This window comes from Callospermophilus lateralis, chromosome 1 (genome assembly GCF_048772815.1).
Source record: "Callospermophilus lateralis isolate mCalLat2 chromosome 1, mCalLat2.hap1, whole genome shotgun sequence".
NCBI classification, from domain to species: Eukaryota; Metazoa; Chordata; class Mammalia; order Rodentia; family Sciuridae; genus Callospermophilus; species Callospermophilus lateralis.
The window spans coordinates 191,596,382-191,612,949 of record NC_135305.1 but is presented as its reverse complement, the minus strand read 5'-3'; the positions used below and the strand labels follow the sequence as shown (position 1 = coordinate 191,612,949).

Here is a 16,568-nt window from a genome sequence, read left to right as displayed (position 1 = left end):
AACCCAAGGGTGCTTTACGACTGAGCTTCGTCTCCAGCCCTTTTTGCTTTTTATTTTTATTTTGATATAGGGTCTTGCTAAGGTGCAGAGGCTGGCATTGAACTTGCAGTCCCCTGCCTCGGCCTCAGTCTCTGGGATTACAGGCATGCTGCACTGTACTGCGAGTTGCTTTTTTTTTTAATACTTAATTTCATGTAAAGTCATAAATATCATCTTCACAATGCTTACTAACCTATGTTATGTTCTATGCAGAGTGCGAGTGATTTATTCAGGAGAATGTCAATTTTTTTTCTTCCTTTGTATTTTTTAAATTTTGAGCAGACAGTTCAAAAAGATATATATATGACTCAGTTTCTTTGCAATAAGACAATGTATGAAATAATCTTAAACAAAATATGTTTCTTGTCATTTAGAAGATTTATTAAATACTTCTTTCCTCTCTAAATTATATAATTCATATTATATGTTACTATTTTCTCTCCTCCCCACTTTTTTAAGGTTCTGGCATTGGTGTTTGTACGCAAGCTCATGGACCTGTGTTTCACAAAGAGAGAACTTAGTTGGCTTGATGATCTCATGCCAGAAAGTAAGAAAAAGAAAGAAGATGATAAAAAGAAAAAAGAAAAAGAGGTAAAAAACAATAATTATAGATTTACATTATTCCCTTCTTTAATATTTTGTACCATACAGTGAGCACTATTTACTTGAATCAACATCTTTAATCCTCATAAGAACCTTATAAAGTAGGGACTGTTATCATCCCCATTTTGTAAATAACGAAACTGAGGCAGGAGAAGTTAAGTAATGTGTCCCAAATGCTAGCTCTTACTCATTTCACCCTCTTGCCCCTCATTGCTCTGACACATGGATACTTTTAAAAAGTTACATACTGTGTGCATTTAACAAAAGCAAAATTAGAATTTTTAGCAATATTGAAACATAGACAACAGAAAATAATACTATATCGCTCTATCATCTGATTTAACCTTAACTACATGAACTATATTATTTTTAGCATACATTTTAGGTTTAAAGGCATTTTAATAATCTGATATACCAAAGGGGATTTAAATAAATTTCTTTTTGTTAAAAAAATTTAATAAAGCTTTAGTCTTTTTGTTGTTGTTGTTTAAGGTAGTGTCCAGCTATGTTATCCAGGTTGAGAACTTGTGGGATCAAGGGATCCAGCCTCCCAAGTAGCTGGGATTATAGGCATGTGCCATTACATCCAACTAAAGGTTTTATCTATGTACTATTATGTACCACTAGTTGATTTGTATACTGAAATTTAAATATTAATAATCTGAGTTTTATTTTTTATTAATGTGATCGTCACTTTAATAAAAAGAAGTAGAGATTGTATATGTAGAACATATAGCTTTGTTGATTCTAATTTCTTGCTCAGTTTTCCCTTTCAGAGTTTTGAGAAGCAAAGATAAGAAAGATATACATTTTTTAAATGTTAGTCTTTCTTAAGTAGAACTAGAAAAATTACTGGTTTTGTTTACTTTTCAATGAAAATTATAAGTAGGATATTACTTTGAATGAGGCTCCAAGAGTTATTTTCTTTAAAGTTATATATGTAAGTATGTATTAACTTTTGGTGATCTTTTTCTCCAAATGTTATATAATTTATTTATAAAATACTTAGGTCAAATTGCCTGTTTATTACTTTTGTTCAGTTAGAATAAGGCCCAGTGGCACAAAATAGGGAAAACAAAACAAAACAAGGATTTATTCTCCCACGTAGAACTCTCAAACTAGTGTGATGGCTTCACAGTTATTAGGGATTCCTTGTTACTTTCCTCTCATCCTCATCATGTAGTTTCCATCCTCAGGTTTTCCTCATGGGTCAATATGGCTTCTAAACTCTAGCTATCATGTTAGCATTAGAGGCAGCAGGAAGAAGGAAAGACCAAAGGCAAAGTAGACTTTTCCCTGGGATTGTGTTTTGAGGAAGGAATCTTTCTAAAAATTTCATTCAGTAAGTCCTACTTATACTATGTGGCCCCATTGAGTTGCTGGGAAGTTTAATGTAGGAGTTCTTTGTTTCATTTTAAAAATCAGGGCATATTGCCACCTCCAAATAAGTGGGGTTTCTGTGTAAGGAAGAAGAATATGAATGCTTTTTCAGTCTCTCCTACTGCCTTATCCCCTGCCTCCATTATTAGCATGCCATAATTTGAGTGCATGTGTGCTGTGCAGGTGGTTCTCACCCTGGGATGGCTTCCTTTCCAGAAGACAGTTATCAGTGTTTGGAATACTCTGTTGTCACAACTGAAGGGGCTGCAAACTGCCATCTAATGGGTAGATGATGCCTAGGAGACTGAAAAATATCCTGTATATATAGATCTCCCCACCCCTATCTCCCCTGCCATAAGAAAAATATTATTAGGCCTCAAATGTCTGTATTGCTGAGATTAAAAAACCCTTCCTTATACAAATGAGGCTTTACTCACCTCATAATATGATAAGAGACATGAAATTTCATAAAATTTTAACTCACCATGTAACGATATAATAGCTGGCACTCAAACTTAAGTAGTTAAATTGATTTTCAAATAGTATTAGTGATTCACTTTCAGAAACGAAAGTTATACCATTTAAAATTAATCTTTATTCTACAAGTATGTGTTCATAATTATAAAATGAAGTCTTTAGTTACAGTTGATGTATTTAAATAATGTTTTCAGCTTGGGTTTCCAAGTCTTTAAGGTGTTGTTTAGTGGCTGCCCCTTCTGGGAGTATTCTGGGAGAAGTAACCCCTTCTTGTGTGCTCTAAGGAAGCTGAACGAATGCTTCAGGATGATGATGACACTGTGCACCTTCCATTTGAAGGAGGAAGTCTCCTGCAAATTCCAGTCAAGGCCCTAAAATACAGGTGAGGTGGAACTTTGTTTTGTAAAAGTTATTATATACACATGTCAGATGCATGAGTAAGTCATGTGGTGCTTCTTTAAAGTAGTGATATCTGTTTTTAAAAAAGATGATAAAATCTGTATCTTATCAACTAAAGGGAAGCTTCCTGTAGTTTGAAAAGGAAATTTCTTGGTCCTTGCCCAACCAGGTTACAGGCAGAAACGAAGAAAAAGCTGGACTTGAACCAGAGCCTTACATGAAAGCTCATGTCAAGCTAATATATTTTACTTGTCTTCTATTATTCTTTCTATCCTGGTGAAATTTTAAATCAGTACACGAGTTTCAGACTATTTCCATTTTCTTGGTAGCTTTGCTATTTCCTTTCTATCCTTTATCAGGACTGGAGTCAGTGTGCACTGGAAAATAAAACGGTTGTAATCCATATAGTAACCTTCCAGATATACCTATGTTTAGAGACCCTATAGCACTCTCTAGTTTTCAAAGGTCTGAGGGCTCATATTACGGAAAACTTATTAATAGATTTTTTTGTATAATTCATCAGTTTTTATTTTGGTGAACCATTTTTTATTTAAATTTAAGAACAAAAGATGCAGAGTTTGGGAAATGCAAACTCGTACTTTTTTTTTTTTTGAGTTTTAAAAGATTAAAAACCTATAGTATATATGTACACATTGATGCCTTTTCCCATATATCTATTCCATTTCTGATAAGCTATTTATAGAGAATTTAGTTTTAGAATGCACATTGGTTTCTCTCTGACCAGTTGATTAGCCTGCTTCAATTTTTTTTTTTTAATTTTTAACTGATATTTAACCAAAAGAATGGATATCTGAGTTTTTCCTTTTGTCTTTTAAGTGATGAACCATAATTCTGCTTTGCTTAAAATTTGAACGTTGAGAATACCAAGAAATGGCTAACCTGTTTATTTGCCAGAGTTTTAAAAACATCTTAAATAGTTCTGGATTACTTGCCATGAAGATCAAATGAGATAATATATGAAAGCATTTGGAAAACCTAAAGCCTTATAAAATATGAAAATAATTTATATAACAATGTAAATATATAACAATAAATTTATATAGAAAAAATTTCCCATTTTTATTTTGAGGCTCAGTAAAATGTATGCTATATTGAAAAAGATTGATTTCTTCTAATGGGAAAGTTCTTACTTGAAGGAGGAAACTTCTTCAGTTATTTGAAATTCACAACCAAGTGAATAAATTGTTTGCTCAGCGTAGGCAAAAGTTTCAGATTGGATGGCTCTGCCATTGTGACTGGGCACTTAAATTTTATGTACTTCTGAAAAAGAAGTCTTGGTAAAAAATACAGCCGCCATTCCTAGAGACTTCTCAGTGACCATGTCACACTTTCTGTAATCTTGAATTTGAAACAACTTTCTGATTTAAAGTATGAACAAAGATAACACCTTTTAAGTGACTATTATTTATTATTTTTATAAACCAACTGCCATCATATTGTTAATTTAATATGATCTAATTTCACATTTGCATTTCTAGCTTTTTTTTGCATGAAACATTTCTTTTCATTAAAAAAAGGACTTGCAAATATATTTCTGATAACTTCATGATTCATGATACTTTCATATTACTTGTGTTGATATCCTTGAGCCTCAAATTAATTAGTTATGGATATCATCATCATTGGATTTGGAGTCAGGAAGTCATTTTTGCAGTAACTCATAGAAACATAGAATGTGATTACATTTGTCCCTTATAATAAATGGGCATTCTTTTGATTTTGATACATTTGATAAAACAACACTTTGACACAAAAATGTAAATGCCAGCTAAAAGTGATATTTGTAAAGTTGTTTTTCTTTGTCAAAATATTTTCAGAGGTTTATTTTTAATTGTGAAGTGTCACCTTTTCTAATTTTTTTTAATGTTTTGTAAAGGTTATGAAAACCAAGGGTTTTTAAAAATTATTTTCCTTACATATTGTAATATTTATTTGATATTAAAATTTGTGCCAATTATAAAGGCTTTCTAATTGATTTTATGTTTTTTAACTCCTTAGCACATTAATATATCCTTTTATATTATTTCAATAATTTACTTGTGACCAAGATGTTTGCAGGGCATCATTGCAGGAGTACTACTAATGCCCCAAATCAAATTGTGAAGCCAAGTTCATCTTACTCTTCATTTTAATTATAAAGGAAGATGTAATTCTCCATGGGAACTTTGTAATAGAACCCCCAAATTCTGATATCTTTGTAGGCCTTGGTTTAAGTGCATGGCAAGGATTTTCTCAATTTTAAATTGATGAAAGCAAATAATGACATAGATAAAAAAAGAAAGACAGTATTAATGCTTTTGCATATACTAACCGAAAAGTGTGTTTGTTCTTCAGTGTTGATCCCTCAGTTGTTAATATATCAGATGAAATGGCCAAAACTGCACAGTGGAAGGCACTTTCCATGAATACTGAGAATGCCAAAGTAACCAGATCTAAAACGAGGTAGTTATGATTATTTATGCCTTTTCAAACTTGGCAGTTTTCAACTTAACGTGTTGATATTGATGCAGTAAAACCATTACATTTAACCTAATTTATATTTTTGCTTATCAAAACCACTCTTCTTTTCCTTTTTACTTCTCTCCCTTCTTGCTTTCGTCCATCATTTTGTTGTGACAATAATCAGATGTAGATAATGATTGTGTTTTGTGATTTCCTTTTTAAATTTATAGTTGTATCATTTGAAATTAATTTGAGCTATTTTATAGTAAAATATGGAAAAATATGTAGGTCAAAACTATATAAAGATAATTACAAGAGATTAAACATTCCAATTGAATACCACCTGAGTCATGTTTTGTGATGGTCCAAGAATAAAGAAAAACGATTTCATTTTGTTTTGTTTTGCTCTGCTGTTTTTTTTTTTTTTTTTTTTTTTTTTTTAAGTGTATCATTTCTTTGGGTGAGGTAAATGTTTTCCCTAAAGATATTTGGAAAAAAAATTAATTCATTGATATAAAAGCGTTTAGTTTCATAGTGGACCATGTATTGAAACTCACAGAACCCTTGATGTTGTTTCTTGTTACGGAACACTTTTTTCTCTTTTTGCTCTCACTTGGAGGCCTGAGACCTCAGGAATTATTTAGGTCTCTGGAGAAATGAGGCATTGTCCTACAAGGTTGTCCTACTCATATTCAGAAAGTCTCTCTTGTGTAACTTGCTGTGTTGGGTGTTGGAATATTCTGCCTGGGCTTCAGATCAAAACATTTCCAGGCATGCAAGCAGTGTAGCTATTTCTGGTTAGTTGCTATCTTTCTGAACTCTTGTCTTGTGATAAAAATTAGTTAGCTTTTTCTCATTCTTTCTCTATTCTCTATAGAACCTTTGTTCTAATTATCTCTATCTTATGTCTTTCTTTTCAATCATTGTTTCTCAAGTCCTGTCTTTCTAAGCTGAGCTGTTTCTTTCTTTTGTAAAGTTTTAAAGTTAAATTCTTTGTCATTTTGGATCATCCAGAACTCATATTCTTTTTACTGACACTCATTTTTTATATCCTGTCAGCACCTTTGGGCCAGATTACAATTTTTTTATGATGAACATAAAGGCCTTATAATAATATTAACATATCTTTTATACTTCTGTCTTTCATTTGGATTGCTCCTCCCTTCATGAAAATAAAGAATGTCTTGACTATGTCATTTAACAGAAAAATCTTTGGGAGCCCTCCTTTCCTTCAGACTTTTTGAATAAGGCAGCAACCCCATAGTGTATTTCTGTACTTTTCAGTAAAATTTTTTTCAGAATCCTGATATTCCTGTCTTAGAATAAAAATCAATCATTTGAATCCATATAGGTGGAGTCTCAGAGCGTTTGATGTTAACTTGAACACATAAGCCAAGCAGGCATGGTGGCACATGCCTATAATTCCGTCCAGCTCTGGAGGCTGAAGCAGGAGGATCATGAGTTCAAAGCCAGCCTCAACAACTTAGAGAGGCCCTAAGCAACTCAGAGACCACCTGTCTCTAAGTAAAATATAAAAAAGGGCTAGGGATGTGGCTCAGTGGTTAAGTACACCTGAGTTTAATCCCCGGTACCAAAAACAAACACACAAACAAAAAGCATATATATATGCATATAAGTAGGCGTGTTGGTCTTGTATTTGTAAACCAAATTTAGGGGCAACAGTTTTGTCAATTTATTACCTATTGTAAGAAATTGATGCTTATATTAACAAAGATTTATATATTGCTGGATTTGTCAGTGAAGTAAAAGTCAGTACTACAACTCTGTTTACACATGAAGTAAAACAAATCAAATGTAGTCATATACAGACTCACTTTAAATAACTTCTCTTTAGTTATAAGAAAAATATGAATTGCAAGCAAAAACATGCAATTTTTAAAAACTTGAGGATTTTTATTGTGCTTTTTTAACTAAACTTACTGACACTAAAAAAAAGTAAAATTATAATAGGAAGTCATAAATTAGTAGTGTTAATGAGCATCTCAAAAGGTTTACTACAGATACTTATTGTTGGATGTTTTCAACATCCAGTCTTTGTTCTTTCAGTAATCATTTTTTCTCATTCTTTGTTTTAAACAGTCCAGAAAAACCTGTGAGTGTGACAATAAATTTTGAAGATGAACCATCAAAGAAATACATGGATGCTGAAACTTCGTTATAGAATTAAACCAACAGGAATTATATATAGAAATATATATATATCTATATATAATGTGTGTGTCTGTGTGTGTGTGTGTGTGTGTGTGTGTATGTCATGTCACTATGTATAACAATATTGTATGTCATGCTATTTATGCATGACCATTGGGTTTTTTGAAGTAGAACCTGAAGTTTGTAGTAGGCACCATGGATTTGTGTGTAATAATGAAATGGTCTCTTGGAAGTGAGGTACATGGTTCTTATTCAAATATTTATTCTGTTGGGGGAAAGTTTTTCTGTTCTGCAATAGAAAGACGTGGGGAAATGCATTCAATCTGCTTTTCTTAAATCTCTTTGTTCACAGCACCAATTCATATCAACCTCAAGTGATACGTACTTAGTCCATATATTTATAATTTTTACTTGAGTTTCTAAAATTTTCAGACTATTTCACTTTTGTTAGTGCTTTATAGGAAGAACAGGGAGTCAGTATGCCCATGCTATGGTAAAGTACTGTGCCATGGCTTCTCCGTGCATTTCATTTATGTAGAGTCCATCATGTTTCACAAGTGATGGAATTTTCTTGACCATAGAGGTCAATCGGGAACTTTCTAGAAAGGAAATTATAGTTTTTAAACTTTATATTTTAGGAATTTTTTTTTAAGCTTAAAATTTAATATCTAGGGTTCCTTTCTGACAGTCAAGTAAAATTGCAAATGATTTGTAATAGCACCTGCACCATTGGTAACTTCATGAATTTTAGAAACTATAAAATACCAGTTTGCAGTAATTAAATTTTGCTACTTTTGTAGAAATTATTTTCTGAATAGCTGTACTTTTTAAAAATTCACAATTTCCACTCTATTCTTTACCATTGCTCTCTTAAAGTAATTTAGTTTATATCAGGTTCAAGTTCTTGCTTATAAGTAGTATGATTAAATAATCAGGAGTCAGAATTCTCTCGAATGGGTTTGTGATCAGTATTAATTATTAAGGCTGACCTTTTACTTTCTGTTATTCTTTCTATTGCATAGATTGTATTTAATAGGTGGTTAAACACAATTTCATTTAAAAATATTTTATTTATTTTAATTGATACGATACTTAAATATTATAAAAACATTTGAAAAGGTAATACATAGAGAGTAAATCATTAATGTAAATACTTGGTGCTCACTTGCATTTATGTTTATTATCTAAAAGCAGTTGACAGATTTTACATCTTTGATATAAAGCACTGCCATATTTCTATTTTAAAAGGAAATTAGACATTTTATGTATAGCTCAGATTGATGGCATTCTTCCTATTTTGTGTTAGTGTTTGTTACTTAGTTTTTCTGAGCTGCCTTTTTAACTTCTAGAAAATTGTTTTAGCTATTTTTTATATACTCTTAGCTCCACACAAAATAAATAAATGTTGTTCTTGTGAAGCCTGTAGGACTGGATGAATGGGGTTGTGAAACTGATTTGGCAAGAGAATAATTTACAAAATCCAAGTAAATATTGAGAAGCCATAGAAATACTGAAGATGGTGACATGAATATTAGGATGAAAAATTTAATGTAATTCCAATGCTCCCTTTATTCATTCATAATGAAAGTATGAAAGTATGAGTAATTGATCTTATAGAAGATCATGAGAAATGCCAAAAGCTGGTATTTTAGCAATTCTGAGGTGTTTAGATCCATTCTGAACTAAATAATAACTATTGTAATTTCCCCATCTGAGACTGTTTTGTCAGAGTTTATAATAGATTCAACTTCTGCCTCAGATGAGATGTTGGAAATCTAGCTGCTTTTTCTTTAGAAATTGTAGATGGCATCATTTGGTACTGCCTAAAAAGAGTTTTAGACTCTTGGCAATTGATGGAGAGTATTACCCATGGTGCTTCCATTTCAGTGGTTCCTTTTCATTCATAGCAGCATAGTCATTTCCAAAGTCCTGGTATCTGCTGCTATTTTTTAAAATACCCTGATGTATCTAAACTAGAGGATTTCCTCACATCATTTCCTTGTGTTTGGACATCAAAGGGTTAGCAACTGTACTTATTTTACAGGAAGTGATTTTAAAATTTAAACTGAAAACTACCTGGGATATAGTGTTTCTGTGATTTTATTTAATTATGTATAGTAATTGTCCAGTGCCAGAAAAACCATGACTTGCAAAATTCTTTGCGTTCAAAATATTTTACGGTGTTTCTGATTCCTTATTGGTTTCTGCTTGCTTTTGACTACTTGACTTGCAAAATGATATGATATGACTACTCACTCCATTGAAAATCGAAGGTAAACTCATGTTTAAGTAATTGACTGCTTGTTTTAAGTGGTTATGGTATTTCTTCCACTTTTTGAAAATTAAAATCATGGATAGCATTCATTGCAAGACAGTGAAAGATATAATTTACTATATATATTGATTTTTAAATGTTGCCTTAAATAGGTGTATATGAGCAGTGGTAATTGCTATGTACTGATTTACCTCAAGGTGCAAAATAGTTAAACCTGTACATATTCCATTTACAAAATAAATTCAAATAAATAGCCCTGCACTTTCTTAGATGCCTTGATTTTCAGAATAGAGCTTAGTGCTACTGAATACCCTGGCCATAGAGCCGCCTCAGGATATTCTTTTCTCCACCATATTTTTATTTATTTATAGATGTCTGTTTACAAAGACTATAATAAATTCTGGTGTTGACCATTTGAAATTTACTTTCTTCTGATGGCTGTTTCAATCTAAAATAGCAGCTTTTGAGAAATCAATGAACTAAACTTCCTTATGATAAAAGGATGATTCTATATATTTTTTGATAATACTAGGTATGTCGAAATGAAGCACAGTCTTTCAAAAGTGTATTGAGTGAGTGTGTTGTGTGTGTATGTGTGTGATATTATCAATCTTAAATCTCTTAGGTTGTTTAAAGATGTGGCGTACCAATGTTCATATTTGCCAAGTCTTCTGTAAAATGTGTAGGATATAATTTTTATGTGCTAATGCATGTATTTATAAAGATTTGTTTACCATTCAGACTTAATAACTTTTGTTTTCTACATCCAAAAAACATTTCTGTTTCTTCCACATACTCAGAGTATCTGTGTGAATAAAATAGCTTTCTAACTTTTTCCTTTCACAAAGGCAGGTTCAAAATTCTGTAAGAAGAAAAATGGTCTCTGAAATTGAGGTATACCACCAGAGCTTGCTAGTTCGAGGATTATGTCATGTACATGAGTTCTGTAAATGTGCTCCACAGTTGGTGAATCCTGTTTTTAAAAGTGCTCAGATTTTGGATATGTAAGCCATGGATATAACATTGTAATTCAAAATGTTTATATTAAATAGCAATATTTTAAATTTATTTATGTAGATCACATCATTGTTATTGTATGCAGTGCAAATATGTGAAATGCCCTGTTTATTCCAACAATTATTTATTTTTAGAAAGTTAAATTTAAAAAGTCTTTAAAGACATTCAAGGTTTAAAGTGGTGTTCAAATTTTAAGATTTGGCAATTTTAATGGAAAGTCTCTTTTCTAACTTTAGAAAGTAAAATAAGTGTCAATTACAGGAAAACAGTTGGAAATGGAATCATCTAAAAATTATCTTTAAAATTAAATTTAGTTAGCTCATATTTAGAGTACTTGTTAAGCCCAGTTTTTTTTTTAAATCATAATTTTTTGCACATTGACTGGTTTTTGTGCTGTGGCTTTTTGTTGCTTTATCAAAGTTTTTGTTTTTGCAGGAGGGAGGGCATCTTCCAGTGTTTACTACATTTAAAAATTGAATTTTATTGTTCATTTGTGTAATATTTGATACCTTGGTGTAATTTCACAGTACAGTTAACAATTTTTATGACTTTTATAATTACAGTGATATTTTCTTTTATAATAAAATCCAAAGTAAATTAAACATTAAATTGTAGAACTGTTATATTTCATTTTTATGAAGTACAAGTCTCTACCCAAGTCTATAATGTGAATGATCCTGCCTTTCAAATTTGTTTCATAATTGTTAGAAGAAAACTATTTTTTTGTAGATGTTATTGAAGTTGAAAGAGCAATAAAAGTCTACTTAATTAGTTGTTGATTATTGTCTTGACTTTGTACTCCAAGAGTGGCATAGCTTTCTCAGCTTGATATATGGGGTAGGAGAGGAAGAAAAATGAGGGGTTTCTGCCTCTTACCTCCCAGTATACTTTAGATGAAGAGAAAAAGCAGAATCTGAAAAGACACTGAAATAAATAGTGTACCCATTTTTGAAGAGCAGCATTAATCCTCATGGTTTTATGTCCCCTGAAGCTTAATTAGTTCTGGTATATTCACCTGGATTTGGCTTTCATCCCTTTTCTATGTTCCTGAAATGGGATTTTCCCTTTTGTTTTTATTTTCTTTAATAAGAATATTTTCACAATACACAACCTGAAGTACTGATGTATCTTTGGGTTCACTTATTATTCAAATCAGAGAAATATTAGGGAAGGGTGCACCATATTCGTTTTAAATCAAGGTTGGGAGATTTTGTCAAGTGCTGATACACTTAATGTTCATTTTGAGGGATGTCAAGGTAGGATTGAGGTAGGGCTGTACCTGAATAAATTGTCAAGGGAGCATCCTTGTGGTTAAGACAGGACTCTACAGTCACAGCATAGGTTCTACTGTCTCCATCACTTCCTAGCTCTGTCACTTTGGGCTCTTCAGGCAATTTGTTTACAATTCTAGGATGAAAAAAGATGTGACGAGTGGGTGAAATGATATGAGGAAATAACTCGGAATATATCTAGGACAAAATTTAGCACTCAATAAGTTTGATACTTAAAGCTCCATGCTGTTTGTATCCTTTTATTGCTTTATCTAATGCAGTTGAATTTTTCTTTAAGAATGTGCACATTTCACAAGGCGAAGTGGTCCCACTTTATGTCCAAGGACATAAAATGAACTAGAGGTAGTTGTAACATAAAGACCTCTTGAATCCTAGGTCATTTATTTTCACAGCACCATTTTCTCATTGCCCGAGATGCAGCATGCTCAACTGAGAATGTTTTTGTGCCATATGAGTAGCATGTTGCATTGATTTCCTTTTCAAATTAGATCTTTGCTTTGGGAGAGAATCAATTTGATTTTGAGTCCACAGCATTTCCCGAAATACCCCCCGATTGCTCTTTCCCACCCATTTTATTTCAGTTGCTAAAGATTAGGCATCAGAAGTCTAGGAAAATCTGCACAGATTGGGAGACCTGTTCATAGATTGTTTAATGTCCAGGCAAAGACTGCAGTAGAGTGCTAAGCAATTCTTGCCACCTCTGGTACCTGCATCTTGGGGCTGGATCCTGAGCGTTCTCTGGCTGCTAGGGCAACTCTGGCAGGCGTCACCCGTCGCTATGGCGCTCTGCACGTTGCAGCATGGCCCTTCCGGATTGGCTGAGGCGCTCGGCTAGGTGGAGGAAGATGCCTCGGCATTGGTTCAGCCAGCGCCGGTTGGTGGCATGAAGGAGGATTTGATTGAAAAACCAACGGTGCAGTGGGCTGAGGTGCTCCAGAGGTTGAGGGGACCCGGAGAGAGCTAGGGGGAGGGTGGGACCCGAAGCACCGGGTAGCAGCAGCATCAAAGATGACGACGGTTTGAAGATTGTCCTGAAGGAGGGACCGTCCCTCCCGCGTGGTGAGTGGGGCGGGAGCAGGTGCTCCGCTGTGCCGGCGTGCGGTTTGTAGCAGGGTCTCCAGGGAGTCACTCTCAGGTCCGGGTGGAGCGGCCCGCAGCCTCGGGAGCCAGCTTCCCTCCACGGGGGGCGGGGAAGAGAATGCGGGCCGGGGCTTGGGAAGGGGAGTCACGATATCCAGTTTCCTCAAAGCAGATGGGTTTGTGTTGGACGGATGGACGGGCAGAAAGAGCCATCCACAACGTTGGATCAAGGAGTTACTCTGGTTCAATGGAGTCTGAGTGTGTCTGTTCCACCCTGCTTCCATGCCTCTGGAAGCTCAGTCTGATCTCCTTTATGAACATTCCTTTTCTGTCTTCCCTTCACATGCTGCTGCTCTTTGCCCCTTGGCTTTTTTGCTCACTCTGGGTGAGCCCTTCCACTTGCTGTGTCTTCAGGCACCCTCTCTCTGCTGATGACTAGAAAGCCTCTGCCTCCAGCCTAGCCTGCTCTCCTATGCCCCCGACTCCAAGATCCGACTGCCAGTTAGCTCCACACACGTGCCAACCTACATGGCATCTCGGCCCACCCACCACCAGCCTGCTACTGCCCTGGGATTCCCTATCTTTGACCCCATCATCTGCTCAGTTCCCTAAAACCACATCCTGGACAGCGTCTGTGACAATGCCTCTTCTTCGACATCTCTCTCAATTTTAAAGGATATAACTTCTTAATAGATGTTGAATTAGTTCCTGCATCTCCATTCTTCCTAACAAATTCCACTAATCCATTGGTTACAGCTGTCTGTCTCCCCTGATTTTAGTGTGTCCCTATCTAATTCATTTTTTTTAAGAGAGAGTGGAGAGAGAGAGAGAGAGAGAGAGAGAGAGAGAGAGAGAGAGAATTTTTTTTAATATTTATTTTTTTAGTTTTTCGGCAGGCACAACATCTTTGTTTGTATGTGGTGCTGAGGATCGAACCCGGGCACACGCATGCCAGGCGAGCGCGCTACCGCTTGAGCCACATCCCCAGCCCTCTAATTCATTTTTCTTCCCGTCATTAGACTGATATTTTAAAAATCAGGGTGTCAGGAGCTGAGGATATAGCTCAATTGGTTGAGTTCTTGTCTTGCATGCACAAGGCCCAGGGTTCAATCCCCAGCACCAAAAAGCAAAACAAAAAAAAATCAGGGTGTCTCCCTTCCCTGCTTGAAGTCATGCAGTTATTCCCCATTACCCTAAATCTAGTCCTCAGATCTTCCTTTAGCTTGGTTGTTGCCAGGATATGCCATGTTTTCTCCTGCCGCGTTTTTTAACCTGTCATTTAAGCAGCCGGAAACAGACCCCCAAGTCCCCGCAGCTTTTTTCCTCCACTCCCTACTGCTTTCATTCCCCAAGCATTTTCTGTGTGTCGCCTAATTACTTTTCTGCTTCTTCCTTTGAGCCATGTCTGCGAAGGCAGAACTGTGTTAATCTTACTTGCTATCGTTGTATTACCAGGCAAGTGACAGGTACTCCACAAATACTCACTAAATGAATGAATCTCCAAAAAATGAGGAGTTGTTTTCCCATGACAGGTAGTTTCAGAAAAATCAGGATCACTTCTGGCCAATGAAACTTTTGCTTACAAAAGAAGAATGTTCTGTTTATAGGTTTTACTCTAATTTCAAGTCCCTTGGTAGGTGGAAACTATTTCAATTCACAGTCTACAGTTTCATGCCATATGTGATGGTAGCTGTAAGATTCCATCATACATCCCATAAGATTATTAAAGAGAGAACGACAGTGCAGTATGCTTTCCAAGACCTGTGTTTTGGAGTCAATACTACAATGGTTTGAGTCCTAGCTCCCGAATTTTAGCTCTGTGGCCCATAATAAGTTACTTAGTTTCTAGTCATCTTTTTCATGAGTACAATGGGCCAATCATAGCACCTACCTCATAGGATTGTTTTAAAGATGAAATGTGAATAATCTATACCAGGTGCATAGTACCTTATACATAGTCAAAACTAAAAACACTGAAGGTTGGAATTTGTGCTAATTCCAAGGTCAGTTCACAAGAGGTAGAAATCTTTTGATTCTATCAAGAGCAATTTCTAGGACCACATCATGTCATTATACCACTTGACCAAGAACTTTTGTATATGGCAACAGCTCTGATATAGGTAAGATACTCATTCATTCAGTGAGTATATATTGACCATATGGTGGGTCCGGGGCTTCATGCCAGCTCCTCAGCTGGTAGGTCAAAAGAAAGTGTAACTAGTAGAGTAATTTAGAAAGTGAATGAAGGGTCTGGAAGTTACTCTGCCTGTTGGAGCCAAACTTTGTGGCTGAAGGCATAGTGAACTGAATTGAGCACTTGGGTAGCAGAGAGGAGCTAGAAGTTCTTGTAGCAGTTAATAAATTAGCACTTGGGTTTTCATTTATGAACAGAACAAAGGCATCTTTCTCGACACTGTTCTCAGGGAATTGGACCAGAGTTCACAGGGCCCAGATTCTTTAGCCAGAGTGCCTGGGTTCAAATTCTAGCTCCTCCACTATTATGAAGTGGAGACCTCAGATGAGTTCCTTAATTTTTGCACCTGTTTCCTCACCTGTAAAAATGTAGTGGTTGTGAACACTGGATGAATTAACACAGATAGGATTCTTAGAACACTAGTGGGTACAGAGGATGTCTCATGTAAAAGTTAACTATTTGTAGTATGTTCTACTTAGGGGAAAGAAATAAGTAATCAGGGAAAAATAAAGCAGAAGGAGAGAATAGAAAATGTTAGCTTGAGGATGGTGTGTGTGGCTTGGATTTGGGAATAAGTCTTCCAGTTTTGGAAGATTCAACCTTTCAGAGGAAAGTGACCTCATGATATACCTGACAGGTATCAAGATTAAAAAAAAAAATAAACCCAAAACGTGAATATGAGCAGTATTAGCATTATTTCTCATTTAGCAAAACAATTGCTCATATTTTTATGTTTTCTCCTCATCTCAGCTAAAAGTATAACAGTTATTATAATAAAGGTCATGTGCTCAGCTTATTAAATCTCATATTCAGATTATTTTTATTCGACATAGCATATTCTAGCTTCAAAGTAGTCAGCAGGGTCAGAGTGACAAAACAATAACTGGCTGGTTTGTATCAAGAAAAGAGACTGTAAAAAAACCTTCTATACAAATTAAAAATAATAGATAATAGAATAGATAAGGTTCAGCAACTGGAACATTGAACCCTAGGCCATCAGGAGAAAGTTACACAGTATTTAGTGTATTTTGCTAAAAGATTGGAAGTTAATTAATTTGAAAGGAGTATGTATCATGTATGTATTAAGGAAGTTAACATTTATCTAGAAAATTCACTTAGACACACAGAGTGCTGGGTAAATGCCACCAATGAAAGAGGGTTGGCGTAGCATTAGAAG

General features: G+C 34.8%; 1 protein-coding gene across 5 annotated transcripts in view; it reads left to right on the top strand.

Annotated features, from left to right (window-relative positions):
• Slc4a7 (solute carrier family 4 member 7) overlaps window positions 1-11,518 on the top strand; it is a 93,975-nt gene extending 82,457 nt beyond the window's left edge. For 3 of the 5 annotated variants that reach the window (XM_076842995.1, XM_076843022.1, XM_076843014.1), the window contains 4 exons: window positions 499-630; window positions 2,784-2,881; window positions 5,254-5,361; window positions 7,462-11,518. In XM_076842995.1, the coding sequence (XP_076699110.1) occupies window positions 499-630; window positions 2,784-2,881; window positions 5,254-5,361; window positions 7,462-7,543 (420 nt within the window). In that variant the 3' untranslated portion in view covers window positions 7,544-11,518. The remainder of the gene's footprint in view (window positions 1-498; window positions 631-2,783; window positions 2,882-5,253; window positions 5,362-7,461) is intronic. The other 2 variants (XM_076843031.1, XM_076843005.1) reach the window with 1 other exon arrangement.
• The last annotated feature ends 5,050 nt before the right edge of the window (window positions 11,519-16,568 follow it).